Source organism: Phocoena phocoena, chromosome 17 (genome assembly GCF_963924675.1).
Source record: "Phocoena phocoena chromosome 17, mPhoPho1.1, whole genome shotgun sequence".
NCBI lineage: Eukaryota > Metazoa > Chordata > Mammalia > Artiodactyla > Phocoenidae > Phocoena > Phocoena phocoena.
The window spans coordinates 79,460,616-79,476,287 of NC_089235.1; the positions used below are offsets into that span (position 1 = coordinate 79,460,616).

The following is a 15,672-nucleotide window of genomic DNA, read 5'->3' on the forward strand; positions in this document are numbered from 1 at the left end:
AGGCTCCCAAGGAAGGTGGAAGGTCCCATCTGAGGGCAGAAAGGGCCACCGTGGCTTTAGGAAGTGGGTGGGAGTCTCGCTCTGCCACGTGCTGGGGTCAGCAGGGGGTCTGAAGGGTGCCGGCCAAGTTAGACTTGGGACGGGCAGGAAGTTGTCAGCTCTGGGGTGGGGAAGCCCACGAGAAGCCCCTTGTCCCCTGGCCAAGCTTTCCCGTCATCTCCAGCCCTGGAAGCGGTGGGCACTCGCTCTCTCCAGTCCCTCCGTTTGCCTTTGGGTTTTGGACACAGAGGGACCTGGGTCATTCCTCAGCAAGCACACGTGGTCCGCCTGCCGTGTGTGCTGGGCACTGGGCTGTGGTGTGGCCGTCGTTCACGCGGTCACGTCGGGGGGCACACAGGGATGTGTAAGCAAGGACCAGCCGGTGCTTAGGGCTGCACTGGGCCACGTGGTGGGGAGCAGTGGGGTCCGTTGGCCTCTCTGAGAAGGGACAAGTGAAGACCAGAATGGCCCGAGGCACTGCCACGCAACGGCTGGGCAGGGCATCCTGGCAGAGGGAGTGGCTGAGCCAGGCGCTGAGTGGGAACGAGGGGGCAGCCCAGTGCGGGGGGTTGGTCTCACGAGCTGAAGGGGGGCAGGGCCAGACGTGGTGGCCTTTGGGGCCTTCGGACACAACTTGGGCCGTGGTGGGGTGGCATGGGAGACTCTGAGACTGGCTGCTGCTTGGGGAGGAGCCCGGGGGCTGGCCTGGGGGCATGGAGGGCAGAGGCCCAGCCCAGATGGAAGGGGCCCGCTGGAGGGAGGAGGTGGATGAGCGCCTGGTGCAGGCTGTGGGTGGAGCGGCTGTCAGGGAGGGGCCGGGTCTCGAGGGGTGGGTGCTGAGTGCCCCGTTAGGTGCAGCTGGAGCTCTGGGCCCCTTTCAGAGAGCGGTGGCTTCTGCCCGCGGCCGGAACTGCAGAGCCACGGAGCCGGGGAGAGCTGTCCGTGGCGGGGCGCTGGGCCTGCTGCCTCCATGACCTCACCTGTGACTCAGGGTGGGGGAGTCCTTCCCTGGGGTTGGTGGGGGACGTATTGCCAGGCTGGGCACACGACTCATTCTACCAGTGGGGCCGGGGCGGGGCACAGACAAAGACCCTGCCCTCAGCAGGGGGTGAGACCCCTCGCCGGGGCAGCCCAGGCCAGAAGGGGCTGGCGTGGGGGGTGCTCAGAGCGTTGCAGGAGGGCAGCCGAGGGCTGCTGGGCAGGGGCGCCTGCGGGGAATGCAGGGCTGGAGGGGGAAGGCGCCCCCCACGGCGTGTCTGCCCGGGCCCCCTCACCCTGTTCTCTGTCCCCGGCCCCGGAACCCACCAGAACATGGAGAAGGCGGTCGTGCCGTCGGTGGCGCTCATCGTGGGCTGCGGCGTGTCGTCCCTGACCCTGCTCATGCTCATCGTCATCTACGTGTCCGTGTGGAGGTGCTGCTTCCGGGGCGGGGGAGGGGGGCGGAGGGGGGAGGGGAGCGGAGCAGACGGTGCCGGGGGAGGGGAGCGGACGGGGGAGGGAGCGGAGGGGGGAGGGGAGCGGAGGGGGGCGCAGAGCGGAGCGGACGGTGCGGGGGGAGGGGGGCGGAGGGGGGAGGGGGGCGGAGGGGGGCGGGGGGGAGGGGGCGGAGGGGGGAGGGGCGCGGAGCAGACGGTGCCGGGGGAGGGGAGCGGAGCGGACGGTGCGGGCACTTCCCAGGAAGGGGCTGGCTGGGGTCGAGTCTCATCCCTTCTCCCACCAAGGGCAGCCGTGGGGGGCGGGGACCCAGCATCCTTCCTCCCCAGCTTCCCAGTTAGCAGCACCCGTCACTCCGTCGTCACCACCACCCCGCCCTCCCTGGTGGCTGCTCCGTGGAGGCTGCGTGGCACTGATGGTGGGGGCACAGGTGCAGGCCAGGGATGCCAGGCCTGCCTGCTCCTGCATGGCGCTGGGCCCGCACCACCACTCACAGGGGCTGGCAGGTGCGCCCCAAGCCCACTCCCCAGCTGAGCACCCTGCCCCGTGACCACGGGGACCCCAAGATCATGACTTCCCTGCCTGTTGTCTGTTCCGTCACGTGGATGTGCAGGGTCACTCCCCAAGCCCGGGGTCAAGTGTCAGGATGGGGGTCTCTGCTGGGCCGCCTGCCCCACACCCCTTCCCCCAGGCCACAAGGCCTCTTCACAGACCCCTGTGCCCTGGGTGCTGTCTGACCAGTGTTGGCCCCTGGGGTGTGGGGCGACCCCGTCGCTGCCGGTCACCAGCCCTGGGGCAAGGGACACGTGTGCACAGACTCCCTTCCCCCAAGCGTCCCACTTTGGGCCCGGAGGAGCAGGGGTTTGGGACAGTAGGACAGGGAGGGTCAAGCCAAGGTCACCCACCCAGCAGCCACCCGCTGGGCCCAGCCAGATTCCCAGTGTGTCAGCTCCAAGGGCAGCACGATGTCAGCCAGAGGCCAGCGAGGAGGGGTCGATGTGGCCATTGGGGGAGGGGTGGCCTCTGCTTTCCTGCCCCCCACCACCCCATCCTGCCCAAGGGCAGAGGCACCAGAGGGTCAGTGACCCGGAAACATCCAGTGCCCCTCCCACCAGCCCCTGCCCAGACCATCTGTCCTGAATCCCCTGGAGGCGTGCTTGGCCCCCTGGCCCAGCGCCTCCCCCGAGGCCGCTGTGGTTCTGAGGTTTTGGCCCACGGTCTTCAAACACCTCCTTCCCTGTGAGCTGTGTTCAGGACCCCGTGGAGTTGGCGACCCTGAGAGGGAACGTGGTGGTGGTGGAGCTGGAGACCGTGGGGGTGACGGTGCTGGTACTGGCAGCGGTGCCTGCGGGGAGGAGGTGGCGCTGGCCTTAGTGGCTACAGCACCCCGGTTCTTGTGAAGCTGAGACCCTTCCGGACGCCGATCATGGCCGCCCACCCTCTCCCACAGGTACATCCGCTCAGAGCGGTCCGTCATCCTCATCAACTTCTGCCTGTCCATCATCTCCTCCAACGCCCTCATCCTCATCGGGCAGACCCAGACCCGCAATAAGGTAAGTGGCCTGTGCTGTGCCGCGCGCGCCCCAGCGTCCCAGGTTGGGGGGCGCCGATGGCGGTGATGGTGAGCGTCCACAGCAGAAGCTTAGGGAGGAGGGTGCCACAGCTGTGCGGACCCCTTTGCCGTCCTTTGGCCGCAGCAGCCGCGTGGCTCGGTCCGGAGGGGCCTGTCACCTGGCCAGGGCGTGGGGACACCTGGCCAGGGCGTGGGGACTTGGTGTCTGGAGCCTCCAGCTGGACTGGCGCTTTGACATGAGCCAGCTCAAGCCCCGGCCCCGGCCCACCATTGGTACCAGGCTGTCGCCGTGTGGCCTCCGGGGGACCAGCTGCTGAGCGGGTGGGCTCCTGCGGCGTTTGGTGCGTGTGTGAGTGGATGAGGAAGCCGGGGAGAGGGGCGTCTGTCCCTGGCATTGGTGGGTGGAGTCGCGCAAGCACCCACCAGGACCGCGATGTACCACAGCCCATCTCAGGGTGGTGGAGCGGGTGAGCGCTGGCTGGCGTCCTACCTGGGGAGTTGATTTGGTCACTGTGCGGACGCTGGACTCGGGCCCTCGCCGGGGCAGGCGGGATCGCCGGGGCAGGCGGAGTCGCTGGGGCAGGAGGGGTCGCCGGGGCAGGCGGGGTCGCCGGGGCAGGCGGGGTCGGGTGAGCGAGCGCCTCTCCGCCTCTCCCGCCACGCAGGTGGTGTGCACGCTGGTGGCCGCCTTCCTGCACTTCTTCTTTCTGTCCTCCTTCTGCTGGGTGCTCACCGAGGCCTGGCAGTCCTACATGGCCGTGACGGGCCGCCTCCGGAACCGCCTGGTCCGCAAGCGCTTCCTGTGCCTGGGCTGGGGTGAGCGCCACGGGGCCAACGGGCGGCGGGGCCCCCCTCTCTGACCCGGCCCTCCTCCCGGCCCCTGGCAGCTCTCTCTCCTCTGAGCTTCCCTCCAGGCCTCCACTCCAAGGGGTTGCCTCGTTGTGTTTGAATGTCAGGTGAGGGAATAACTCTGTGGTATGAGGACGCCCGATCCATTATTGGGGCCATACTTACGATAGAAAGTTTTTCCATTTTTTATCTGAAATTCAGACGCGGCCAGGCGTCCCGTCTTACTTGCTGATCCGGCGCCCCCCCCCGTTTCTGTGGGTCCTCATCCTGTCCACCTCCTGTCCCCTTTCTCACATGCTCAGTGTCACCCTCTGTTCAGGGGCTTCAGAGGTGCGTTTTGTTCCCCTTCCTGAGACGGGCGGGGCCTTGGGCAGTGGGGAGACCGACACGCTTTCTTTCTGCTCCTCCCCTAGGGCTCCCTGCGCTGGTCGTGGCCATTTCTGTGGGATTTACCAAGGCCAGAGGGTACAGCACCATGAACTAGTGAGTCGGGGCGGGGTGGGGACATGGTGGAGGCCGCACGGCTCCCCCAGACCCTCCCCCTGCCCTAGAAGGTGAGGGCTGGCTGGGCGCCCATCTCACAGATGAGAGAGTCAAGGTTGGGCGAGAGTGAGGGCCCCGGGAGCTGGAGGCCGGGCCCTGGGGAGGCACCTGCCTCCCATCAGCCAGCTCCTCCCGGCAGTGGGCAGCGGGGTGAAGAGAAACAGGGCTTGGGGCGGTTGGAGCCTCATTTCCTCCTTCCATGGCCTTGGACAGGTGCCTTAGCCTCTCAGAGCCTGTTTCCATCCGCACGATAGGGGATGCGCCCCTGCACCGGTGTGGGGATAAGGGGGGCTGTATGGCCCCTGGGCAGGCGGGGCAGGTGGGGGTGCCCATTTCACAGATGAAGTTACTGAGGCCCTGAAGGGTCGGCTGGGTCAGGTCCAGGGGCCTCGAATGCCAAGCCAGGAAGCTCGGGATTATCCTGGAGGCCGTGTGGCTTCCCAAGATGGGGGGAAAGGAGACAAGGCCTGGGGGGCCATGGCTGTGGATGTGGGGAAGAACGGGCAGTGAGAGCCAGGAGGAGGGGCCGACAGGGCTGCGCAGGCCTGGCCCACTGCAGAGCCCCAGGGGGACAGGACGTGACCAGGCCCTGAGGCGCCCCCCTGCACTCGAATGAGGACCCGTGGGGTGAGTACTGGGAAGGAAGTATGAACACCATCCCCAGGGCTGACAGGAAGGAGCACCCAGCCTGCTGGGCTCAGGGATGCCTCAGGAGGAGGCGGGGTGTCGCAGCGGGGTTCTGAAGGATGGAGAGCTGTGCACTGGGCACATGGTGTGGCAGGAGAGCTCGGGGCAGAGGACACTGCACGTGCAGGAAGCTGAGCAGCCTTCACTGGGCTCAGGGCTCCTGTGGACTGCCCTGGGTGGCGCCCAGGAGATTTGGGGAGGTAAGGCTGGGGCTGGCGACCGAGTTTGGTGGAGGGCCCAGGTCATGGTGTGAGCAGGGGGCCTGATGCAGAGGGCCTGGGTTGAGTGGGTGGGTGGAAGTCCAGGCCGTGGACCCAGCCCAACAATTTGGCATCACGTCAGGAAAGAGGGTCTGCACGTGAGATTGGGGAGGGTCTGTGAGGCAAGTTGGGGAGCCCAGGCCTGGGGGGAGAGTCGGGGGAGGGGGATGATCAAGGTCCCTTCCTCTGGCGGCCTGGCCCTCTGCTGTGTGGTCCCCTGCTCTGGACCTGCTTCTTCATCCGTAAACTTCGTCTGTCAGCTGCCTGGGGGCTCCCGTGGGTTCTGAAGCTAAAGAACGTGCGGTCACCTGGCTTCCTCCTGCCCCTTCTCAGCGTCGCGCCGCCCTCCTGGGAAGCTGGTGGTGCCCAGAGTGTGACTGGATGGGGGCTCACGCCTGGTCGCTAACCAGCCTGTCTCCCTCCCCAGCTGCTGGCTCTCCCTGGAGGGGGGACTGCTGTATGCCTTCGTGGGACCGGCCGCGGCCGTCGTGCTGGTACTGACCCCCGTCCCGACATCCCAGGCTGAGCCCCTCGCCTCCCCCTGGGTCGAACTTGGGTTTTACCTGCTGCCCCATCAGGGTTGCCCTGGTCACCAGGGGTGGGTGGTGTCCACAGATCCCCCCCACCAACCTGCCGCAGGGGTGCAGAGGCACGACTGGGCTGGCGGCCTTGTGTTTCTCTGAGCACATTCTGCCTGATGGCTGGACCCCGGCGGTGTACCTGCCAGGAGGCCTTACAGATTTGATGAGCGAGTGACCATAGGGCCGGGAAGGCGGACAGGCGGATGACCGGGACAGCAGGGCCGTGGCTGGGCCTGGGACTTTTCCCTCGATGGGGAGCCCGTCGCCCCCGGAGGAGGGAAGCACCTCCCCTTGCTTGACCCTCAGTGGGTTTTTTTTCTGCTGTGCCCACGTCCGCTCAGTGAGGGTTGAGAGACAGTGCCACATGCACACAGGGTTATTGTCACCCGGTTACGGATGAGCAGGGCGAGGCTGGGGGGTATCCCGAGATCGATGGCTTCTGCCAGGCCTGGCTCAGAGCCCATCTCGCCCTCCCCTCCCGCCTGCCCCCAGGAAAGGGCATCGCATCTGCAGAGTCCTGCTGTCGGGGCAGGGCCACACCTTGTTGCCCAGGGCACCCAGGGGAGGCTGAGCCTGCAGGGGGCACGAGTTGGGGGAGCCAGTGGGGGGGGGTGGCGTTAGTGGGCAGAATCCGTGGGCCAGCCCCAGCCAGAACCAGCTCCTTTATTCCTGGAAGACGGCGGGCAGGGAAGCAGCAGTGTGCCGGGCATTTGAATGCCACTAGGCAGTGGCCGGGCCTTCTAAGGGCAGGCGCCCCAGGAGGGGCAGGAGGGGGGATGTCAGAGGCAGGAGCCCCCCAGGTCCCTTCCCACAAAGCATCTGGAGGGCAGCGCCGTGCGCTCCTGCCCAGGACTCCTCCCGTAACACAGGGACACGCAGGGAAAGGCAGGCACAGAGCCTGCTGCAGGCGGGGCGGTGGCCACTGGTGTCCTGCCCTCTCCCGCCCCAGCGCTGCCACCCGGGAAAGCTGCTTTCACCCAGACGGCCAGGAGGCAGGGCTGGGGTGTGTGTGCGGCCACGAGCTTGGCTCTGTGGGGCTGCGGGGAGTCGGCCTCCCCAGACCTCCGGGTCCAGGGACCCATGGAGTCCCTGTCCCCGCCTGAGACGCAGGAACGTGGCTGGGGGTCAGGCAGCCTCTCTGCAGAGTGGAAGCCCTAGGGGAGTGAGGATGTGAGCTGGGAGCCCCCTCCACGCAGGCGAGGAGGCCAGAGGGGAGGGGAGACCAGGGCCTGCAGGCCGTGGAGGAGGTGGATGGCTGGGACGCTGGGGCAGCTTCTCTTTGTCTAGGTGGCAGTCTGGGGGGCAGTAGGAGAGTAGCCGCAACACCCAGAAGCACCTCCAGGGCCAGGTGCCCTGCGGTGGGGGATTGAGGGAAGACGCCTGTGGGGTGGCAGCCCTGGCTTAAGGTCCCGAAAGGGCTGCGTGGTGCAGAGAGCAGTGTGGCTCCGGCAGAGCCAGGCAGGAGGCGTCCCGAGGAGGCGTCAGGTCCAGCTTGAGCTGGGCGAGCTCGTGTGTGGAAGGCGCACAAGTTGCAGGGGCGCTAAGGAGGGGACGCGGGGCGAGCCTGGGTGTGGGCGGCGGCTGGACTGGAGGTCCCCTGAGGTCCCTTCTGTGGTCTGAGTGGGACAAGTGCCCCAGCAGCGTGGTTCGGCCAGCCCGCTCGCGTGTTTGACTGCTCTGGTCAGTCCCACTCCGGGCAGGGACAGCCTCACCGTGACCCCAGCCCGACCTCTGACCTCTGGACTCCATCCCTGATGGAATCCCAGCTTCATAAACTGCCGACCCCAGTGGTGATGGCCATGGGCCTGGGGACCCGTCATGTGGGAGGCTCGAGACGCGGTGCCCAGCCCTGGGCGGGGTAGAGGGGGGGGACCGTGTGGCACGGAGAACCCCACGTAGCGGCTAGGGCTGTGGGAGGAGACGGCGGGGTAAAGGGACGACAGCGTAAGGGCAGCCGGCAGAGCCCCCCTCCTGACCCGGGGGCCCCCCACAGCCGCCCCTCCCTGCCCTGCAGGTGAACATGGTCCCTCTCCTGACCCGGGGGCCCCCCACAGCCGCCCCTCCCTGCCCCCCTCCTGACCCGGGGCCCCCCACAGCCACCCCTCCCTGCCCCCCTCCTGACCCGGGGCCCCCCACAGCCGCCCCTCCCTGCCCCCCTCCTGACCCGGGGCCCCCCACAGCCGCCCCTCCCTGCCCCCCTCCTGACCCGGGGCCCCCCACAGCCACCCCTCCCTGCCCCGCAGGTGAACATGGTCATCGGGATCCTGGTGTTTAACAAGCTCGTGTCCAAGGACGGCATCACTGACAAGAAGCTGAAGGAGAGAGCAGGGTAGGACGGGGCCGCTGCACCACGCCCCGCCTGCAGTCCAAACGACCCAGAGCCCAGCCACCCTCGAGCCCCACCCCCCTCCCAAGCAAGTAGGAAATGGAGGCACGGAGGGCTGCGTGGCCAGCCCCGCCTTGCTCTGCACCTCAGTTTCCCCATCTGCCCCATGACAGAGCAGGGCCTCCGTAAGTTCTCAGAAACGGTGGAACTGATCGCTTTTGGAGACCCCAGGCCCACCAGAGTAGGGGGAGGGTGCCCCGGGCTTCTCCCTTCCCCGCCGTGGGGTTGGGTGGCCCTGAACCAGGACGTGGCCGGCCCATCCTGTGGTGCCTTCAGGGGACAGTGCAGGGGCCGGGCCAGATGTTCCTCCCACCTGGGAGCCTGAGCTCAGAGAGGGCAGTGCCTGGCCAGAGGGCGCACAGCACTGCAGGTGGGCGGTCCTGAGTGGCTGTGGTGCCCAGCCCTGGGGGAGGAGCAAGCTTGGAAGGGTGCTTCTCCTCCGGCTGCCAGGGGACAGCAGCACCCTGGTCTCGGCGGCCCTGCCATCACGGGTGGGGCCAGCTGTGGGCTGGGACAGGCCCCCTCTCTCCTGCCCCAGCACTGAGCCGTCCTCACCTCACCTCTGCCCGCTGCTCTGTCTGTCCCTCTGCCCTGACTGGTGTCTGCGTGGGGGTCCCCACCCCCTCCTCCACCACCCCTCCGTGCCAGTCCTGCTTGGTCTCCGTCTCTCATTGTCTCTCTCCCTCCCCCTGTCTTCCTGCTCTTGCTTTTCCCCGGGAACGAGAGCTTCTGGAATCCTTCCCCTTGGGTCCCTGGTGGGTTCTGTCCTGGTTAGAAACTTGCTTTGTGGGAGGAGTGTGACCCTGGAGAGCCTGCGGTGGCTGGGAGCCTGTCCTGACCGACTGTGGGCCTGGGTCCTACACTCTCTGGGCCTCTTCTCTGAGTCTGTGAAGTGGGGATTGGCAGGCTCACCCCCCCCAGCCCAGCCCAGCGCACACTGCCACCCACACGTGCTCCCAGAACAGTGGGTCACACACGGAGGAGGCCCCGGGGTGCGCAGGGGGTCGGCGCCAGTGAGGCGCGGCGCGCCCACCCCGCAGCACTGTCTCGTTTGCTCCCTGCAGTAACTCTTGAGGCAGCGTCTGCTGTCTTGTGCCCACTTCACAGCTGAGCAGACCGAGTCTGAGGCCTGGGAGTGGCTGGTGGAGCAGGGCTGGGCTGCTAAATCAGAGCCCAGTGTGTCCGGGCGGCCCCCTGCGCCGTTGGGCCCCTTCCCCAGGTGCAGCGGTGCCACGGCTCGGCAGCTCGCGAGGACCCGCCTGTGAGGCTGCAGCAGCCCTGCTCCCACCCAGACAGGAGGCACCCCGTGCTCTCTGTGCCCACGCACACAGGCACACACAGTCAGGGCTGGCAGGGAGGCCGCTGCCCAGGTAGCTCACAGACGCCCCCGTTGACCGTCTGGCGAACCCCTCGCTCCTTGGCAGGGGCAGTGCCTGGTCAGACCAGATGTGGGCCGACCAGAGGGAAGGGACAGTAGCTGTGCCCAGGTGTCCTGCTTTTTTGTGTGAATGTGGGCGGATAGTGTCACCCTCCCGCTGGACGTGGACGCACACGGTCCCAGCCCTGCCCTGCCCTCAGGCCAGCCGCGTCCGGCCACAGAGGCGGCACCCCGCTCTCCACCCCTGCCCCCGCCGGGCTCCGGGTGCGTCAGGTGGAAAGAGGCCTGAGGACCCCGTCCCCGCCCACAGCGCCCCGGGGCCCTGTCCCCGCCGGGGGAGGCTCGGGCTGGACGCCATCTGGTTGCTTTTGCTGTCCCTGCCCCCCACCCCCCACCCCGTGTCTGCGAGAACAGTTTTGCTTTCGTTTCAGTCTTTTAATTTCACTTGCAGTCAGCTGCCCCGGGCCCCCCTCGGGCGCGCCCTCAAATGTGCCGAGTGTGGAGCCCTCTCTGCGGCCGCCGCCACCTCCGAAGCCGCCAGTAACGCCATGTTAGTGCCGCTCATCGCCCGCCCGTCCGCCCGCCCGCCGGGCTCTGCTCGCCTCAGTTACATTTTGTTTGTTTTAAGCTTTTTCTGTCATTTCTGTCATCTCTGCCGTCCACCCCAGGGGGCCTAGGCAGCCCCTGCCCACCCTCCCCATGCTCTGGCACCTCGTTTCCTGCCCTGCCCCCACCCCTCCCCGGCCAGGCTCCCCCCCGTGCATCCTCCGGGGCCTCGCGGTATCAGACTGACCGGAGGGCAGGGAGCCGGGCCAGGCCTCGGGCCGCGAGAACACGGTCAGCTAGTGGCCGTCATCAGCGTGTGGTCACGCTGGGGTCGCAGCCCTCTGCGTGAGTGTGCAGGAGTGCGGCTTGTGTGCGTGTGCGTGTCGGTCATGAATTTGAATGTGAGTGCGAGAGGCAGGCGTGGCCTTGGAAACAGGACGTGCTGGGGCAGCTGGCTTGTTCGCTGACCCCGGGCCGCCACCAGGGGTCTGTGAGCGGGGCAGGGCCAGTGCGACCTGGGGTCCAGGGTGGATGCCAGATCCGGAGGGACCTTGGCTCAGATGACCCAAGAGTGGTCGTCTTATCCCCAGACACACAGGTCCCCTGGGACCCTCCTGTTTGCTTCCTGGGATTCAGGGGCCCCGTGGAGAGGGCACCCCTGGCCGCGGGGAGCGAGTGAGCAGAGGTGGACACGGTTCCGGGGTGGGGACTTGTCCGGTGGAGCCAGAAACCTCCGGGAGGGCAGGCTGCTCCTCCGTGCTGGGGTCCACAGCCCAGACGCCCTGGGTCTCCTTTGTTACACACGCAGGCCTGTAGGGTGGAGGACACAGCCTCCCAGCGGCCCTTCCCGCCCCCCCCCCCACCCCCATCCACACTCAAAGCCCCTCCCCCAGAGGCATCTGAGTTTCCAAAGGGGGGCGGGTGGTGCAGCTGCCGGGCCTCTCCCCCACCCGCCTCCTGTCCTCCCCAGCAGTCACGCCTGGACCTGCGTGACCCCTCCACAAGGCTCTCTGCAGAAATGTTTCAGAAACTGCAGAGGCTGGGCTGCAAGAATCTGAATAATTTACGGGTCCCCAAGCCCCGGCCATCTGCCAGCCTACTGCAGCGTCAGGCAGTAAATGCCAGGCCTCAGGCCCGAGGGAAGATGACTCACGGTGGGATGGGAAGTTTCGGTGGGGTGGGGGGGGGGTCTGCGCCTCTTGCTCAGAACACGAGGAGCCGTGTCCAGGGCTCTGGCTCGAGCAGGCCTGCTTTGGAAGGGAGGAGACAGACTGCAGCGCCCCACCTGCCGCGGTGGGCACACTGAGGCCAGGCTGCCGTCACAGGAAGGCCCCCTTCTCTCAGGCCCTGTGCCAGGTGCGGCACAGCAGGTATGGAGGGGAGAACGCCCGCAGGTGCAGGTACCCCGCCCGGGAGGCCTCCGCCTGGATCGCCTGTCCTCAGTGCCGAGGGGGGCAGCAGGGCCCTGGAAGGGGAGGCGAGGAGAGCGGTCCGAGGTCTAGTTCTGGAGCCCGTGCTGTGCCCAGGGAAGAGGCGTGGGTGCTTCAGGGTAAGCGGTGGCTCTGGCCTGAGCCGCCGGGCAGGGGCCGGGGAGCCGTCCCCTGAGCTGGGGCAGGCCTTGGGAGGGGCAGGGTTAGAGGCTGCGTCCTGGAGGAGATATGGGGCTGGCCCTGGGACGGGAGACCCGGGTCACAGAGATGAGCTGAGGCGGACGTGGAGGCCCAGGGCCCTGCCTAGGGGGCGTGAGGGCAGAAGTTCCCTGCGGGGCTGGGCCCCTTGCAGGTCCAGTTGCAGGGGTGACGCGGCTTCAGTGGCTGAGCCAGGCTGGAGAGGGTGGAGAAACAGAGTGTACAGTCTGGGGGCGACCTCTGCCCCCACCCCGGTCAAGGCCCCGCTGGTTTGGGGGTCCTTGACCTGGCCGGACACCAGCCTGTCTCCCCCCAGCCCCGGTGCCCCCAGCTCCTTCCTGGTGGCCTCCCCGAGATTCTGTCCCACCTGTTCCTGCCTCTCCTTTTGACCAGGGTGATCCATAAGGGAGGAGGGGGTCCCGATGCCCCCACCCCTGGTGATAGTGGCAGGAACGCCGGGAGCCCCTGCAGGCAGTCGCCGGCCCGGGGGGCAGAGCTGACCCTGGCTATGGTCCTCAGGCCGCAGTGGCCCTGAGACTGGTGGTAGCGGCGGGGACGGGGTGGGGGTGGGTCAGGCAGGTTCCCGACCCTGTACTCCAGACATTCTGCTGGTGCGCTTTCTGTCCCCACTCAGCTCCTTGGCTGGCGTAGTGTCCCTGCTGTGCGGACCGGGAGACAGGCTCAGAGTGGCCATGTGTGTAGGTGGTGCAGGGAGGGGCCGGCTGCAGAGGGCCATGCCTGCCTTGGGGGTGCTCCTGGAGCACTACTTGGAAGAAGGGGCAAAGGCTTCAGAGCAAAGGCAGGTCCTCCCCTGGGGAGGGCAGAGCAGGGCCCGCCAAGAGGAGGAAGCGCCTGTCGTCTCTGTTCCTGTCTGTCTGTCTGTCCGCCCCATGCCCTCCCCGCCTGGCCCTGTCTGTCTGTCATCTGTCTTCTTTCCTCACAGGTTTCTTCCTTCCTTCTCCCTGAGGAGTTCTCTGGTTTTCCCCCACCCCGCCCCCCTTCTCTCTGTCCAGAGCTCAGAGGCCTCACCAAACGCCCTCCCCTGTGGCCATCTTGCAGTTCTGGCCCTGGACCCCTGGCTGGGGGCCTGAGGGCTCTGGGAGGAGAAACCTCTTCCCCCTTCCCCCAGCTCTCCCCCCTCCCTCCAGTGTGCCTCGCTCCCTGGGGCCTCCTGGACAGTCAGGAACCTTCGTCTTCCAGAGATCTCACCCCCACCCTCACTGTTGCCCAGCCCATTGGGACCACCGTCCTGAGTCCCCAGCCGCCCTGGGAGCCCTCGAGCTGGGGGTGTTGGGGCAGAACTCTGCTCCCCAGGAGAGGCGGCAGCGGGACTGAATGGGAGAGGGGATGGGGAGGAGAGGATGCAGCCCAGGGCAGGGAAGGCCCAGTGGGGCCCCAAGGGAGATGTGCCCCAGGTGGGACGGGCAGCCTGGCCCCGGCCCCGGCCCCGGCCCCAGCCCCGGTGAGGGAGTTGGGCTGAGGCTGGGTCCCGGCCTGGGTGGCCCCTCCCAGGGGCAGGGCGTGGGCGGCAGGGCCCAGGGCAGCCCTGATGCCGCCCGCCCGCCGCCCCGTCCGCAGGGCCTCGCTGTGGAGCTCCTGCGTGGTGCTGCCGCTGCTGGCGCTGACCTGGATGTCGGCCGTGCTCGCTGTCACCGACCGCCGATCCGCCCTCTTCCAGATCCTCTTTGCCGTCTTTGACTCACTGGAGGGCTTCGTCATCGTGATGGTGCACTGCATCCTGCGGAGAGAGGTGGGCCGGCGGGCGGGCAGTCAGCCTTCTCCAGGCACCACCTCCCCACGTGCTGCGGCGGGAAGGTTCTGGGAGGAGGCCGGCTAGTGGGGAGGGGCCGCTTCCTTGGCCCAGACTCTTCCGCAAGGCTGGACTTGGGCCCAGCACGCGGCCAGGGCTGCCAGGAATGGTCACTCATTAAAGTGACAGCTTCTTCTAGAAGACACCCTGGTGCCCCGCGCTGGCTCAGACCAAGGTAGCGGGTGGGCTCTGTCCTCCCGGGGCCCAGGGGCATGGGAGCCGCCGGAGGTGGGAACAGCTCTTGTGGCAGCTGAGACTCCCGTTCTGGCGTTTTCTGGGCTTCTCCAGGAGGTTCAAGAGAAGGTTTTACCAAACCATCCCGACTGTCCCCTGACCGGTAGCAGTGGCTCGGGATGGGCCCCTATGTGAGGCGGGTGGGAATGTGAAAAACCACGCCTCTGGACGTCGGCGCGTGGGAGCCCACTTCAGGGTCGTGGGGAGAGCAGCGGGGAGCACAGGGCAGCCGAGGGGCCTGAGGCCGGAGCGTCCGCGGATGCCGAGGGAGAGTCTGGAGTGGACGACCGTCCATCTGTCTGGTGAGGCAGCGCTGCCCACCCAGCCTCCCCCGCCTGGAACTTCCTGTCCGGGGGGTGGACACCAGGGCCCTGGCCTGGCGGCCTGCACAGCTGAAGATGGGGATGCCACGCTGGGAACAGCTGAGTGTCCCCCCAGCTCACACCTGGGGGAGACGGGCCACCCCTCTCCAGGGGCTCCCATTGCAGGAAAGACAGGAGGAGTGAAGACCTGATGTTTCTCATGTGGAAACGGCGTTTCCACCACCTGCAAATGTCCAGCCGGTCCCGAGCGTCCACTCTCAAGTCCTGAGGGCCTGAGGAGAGTCTCCCCGGGAAAGCCGCGGATCCGTCAGCACTGGAGCCACGGAGACAGCCCAGGAGGAGGCGACCTCACAGACCCACGTTGACGCCCTCGTGCCCCCCGGCCCCCGACCTCCTCGCATTAGGGAGTCTCAGGACAGCCCCCCAAAGCAGCTACTACCTGCTCCCCTTGGACAGACAGGGCGGGAGGGGGGCTGACCCAGGCTTGTGGTTCTCAGCTGCCTCGCTTCTGTGAAGCAAGACCCACAGCTGGGACGAAAGGACACCCTGAGAACGGAAAGGGAGCCTGTAGGAATTACAAGAGCAGGAATGGAAATGCTCAGTAGACGGGGCAGACAGAGGCCGTGTCCCTGAAAGGAGGGAAGGTGGAAAACGGAAAGTGATTAGAAGGTGGAGTCGGGTGAAGGAGCCCCGAGCGAGAACAGGAGGTGCAGAGGGAGGGCTTGCCGGGTGCCAGCACGGACGCGGGGGTGTCTGGAGCACCGGGCCGCTCCATCGGGAAACGAGAAGGTGGGGTCGGGGTAAAGACCCCAAGCACGCCCGCGGGGGCTGGGCCAGAGGACACGCGGGCCAGACTTCTCTGTCTGCCCTCTGTGAGCTCTAGGGTCCTGTGTGCAGGGCCCGCGCTCAGGGGCCCTGCCGCCTGGGCCAGCTCGGCCGTGCTGGGGAAGATGGGCCAGGAGGGGCAGACAGAGGCCGGCCCCGGGGGCATGGACCGTTCCAGCAGGTGGACAAGCAGGGTCCTCGTCTGCGCCAGCAGAGCCTGGATGTCCTGAGCGGGGCAGAGTGGGGACGCTAGGCATGGGGGAACCCCAGCTGCTGTTCAGGCCAGCGTAGGACGTGCTCTCATGTCTGCCGTCCCCTGGGTGGAGGCCCACCCCTGCTGGGCACTTGGCAGGGCTTAGCGGGTGTTTGTCGGCCGGGTCAGCAAGTGCAAGGATGGGAGGAAGGCACACCTGTGGTGGGTGTGCTCTGAGGCTGGCAAGACCCTGGCCCTGCCTCTGACCAAGTCCCTCACAGCAGCACAGGCTCAGTGGCCGGGGTGCGTGGGAACAAGTCCGGGGGTCCATGGTGGGTCTACTGGGAGCCCTCCTCTCAGCTCTCCCCACCTTCACTCAGGAC

The 15,672-nt window shown here is 67.4% G+C and overlaps 1 protein-coding gene across 3 annotated transcripts in view; it reads left to right on the forward strand.

Moving 5' to 3' along the window:
• The window catches only part of ADGRB1 (adhesion G protein-coupled receptor B1), a 70,991-nt gene that overhangs the window by 47,242 nt on the left and 8,077 nt on the right, over positions 1 to 15,672 (forward strand). For 2 of the 3 annotated variants that reach the window (XM_065895541.1, XM_065895540.1), the window contains exons 18-24: positions 1,348 to 1,451; positions 2,924 to 3,026; positions 3,712 to 3,862; positions 4,309 to 4,378; positions 5,813 to 5,879; positions 8,210 to 8,295; positions 13,483 to 13,654. In XM_065895541.1, coding sequence (XP_065751613.1) covers positions 1,348 to 1,451; positions 2,924 to 3,026; positions 3,712 to 3,862; positions 4,309 to 4,378; positions 5,813 to 5,879; positions 8,210 to 8,295; positions 13,483 to 13,654 — 753 coding nt within the window. The remainder of the gene's footprint in view (positions 1 to 1,347; positions 1,452 to 2,923; positions 3,027 to 3,711; positions 3,863 to 4,308; positions 4,379 to 5,812; positions 5,880 to 8,209; positions 8,296 to 13,482; positions 13,655 to 15,672) is intronic. The other variant, XM_065895542.1, reaches the window with a different exon arrangement.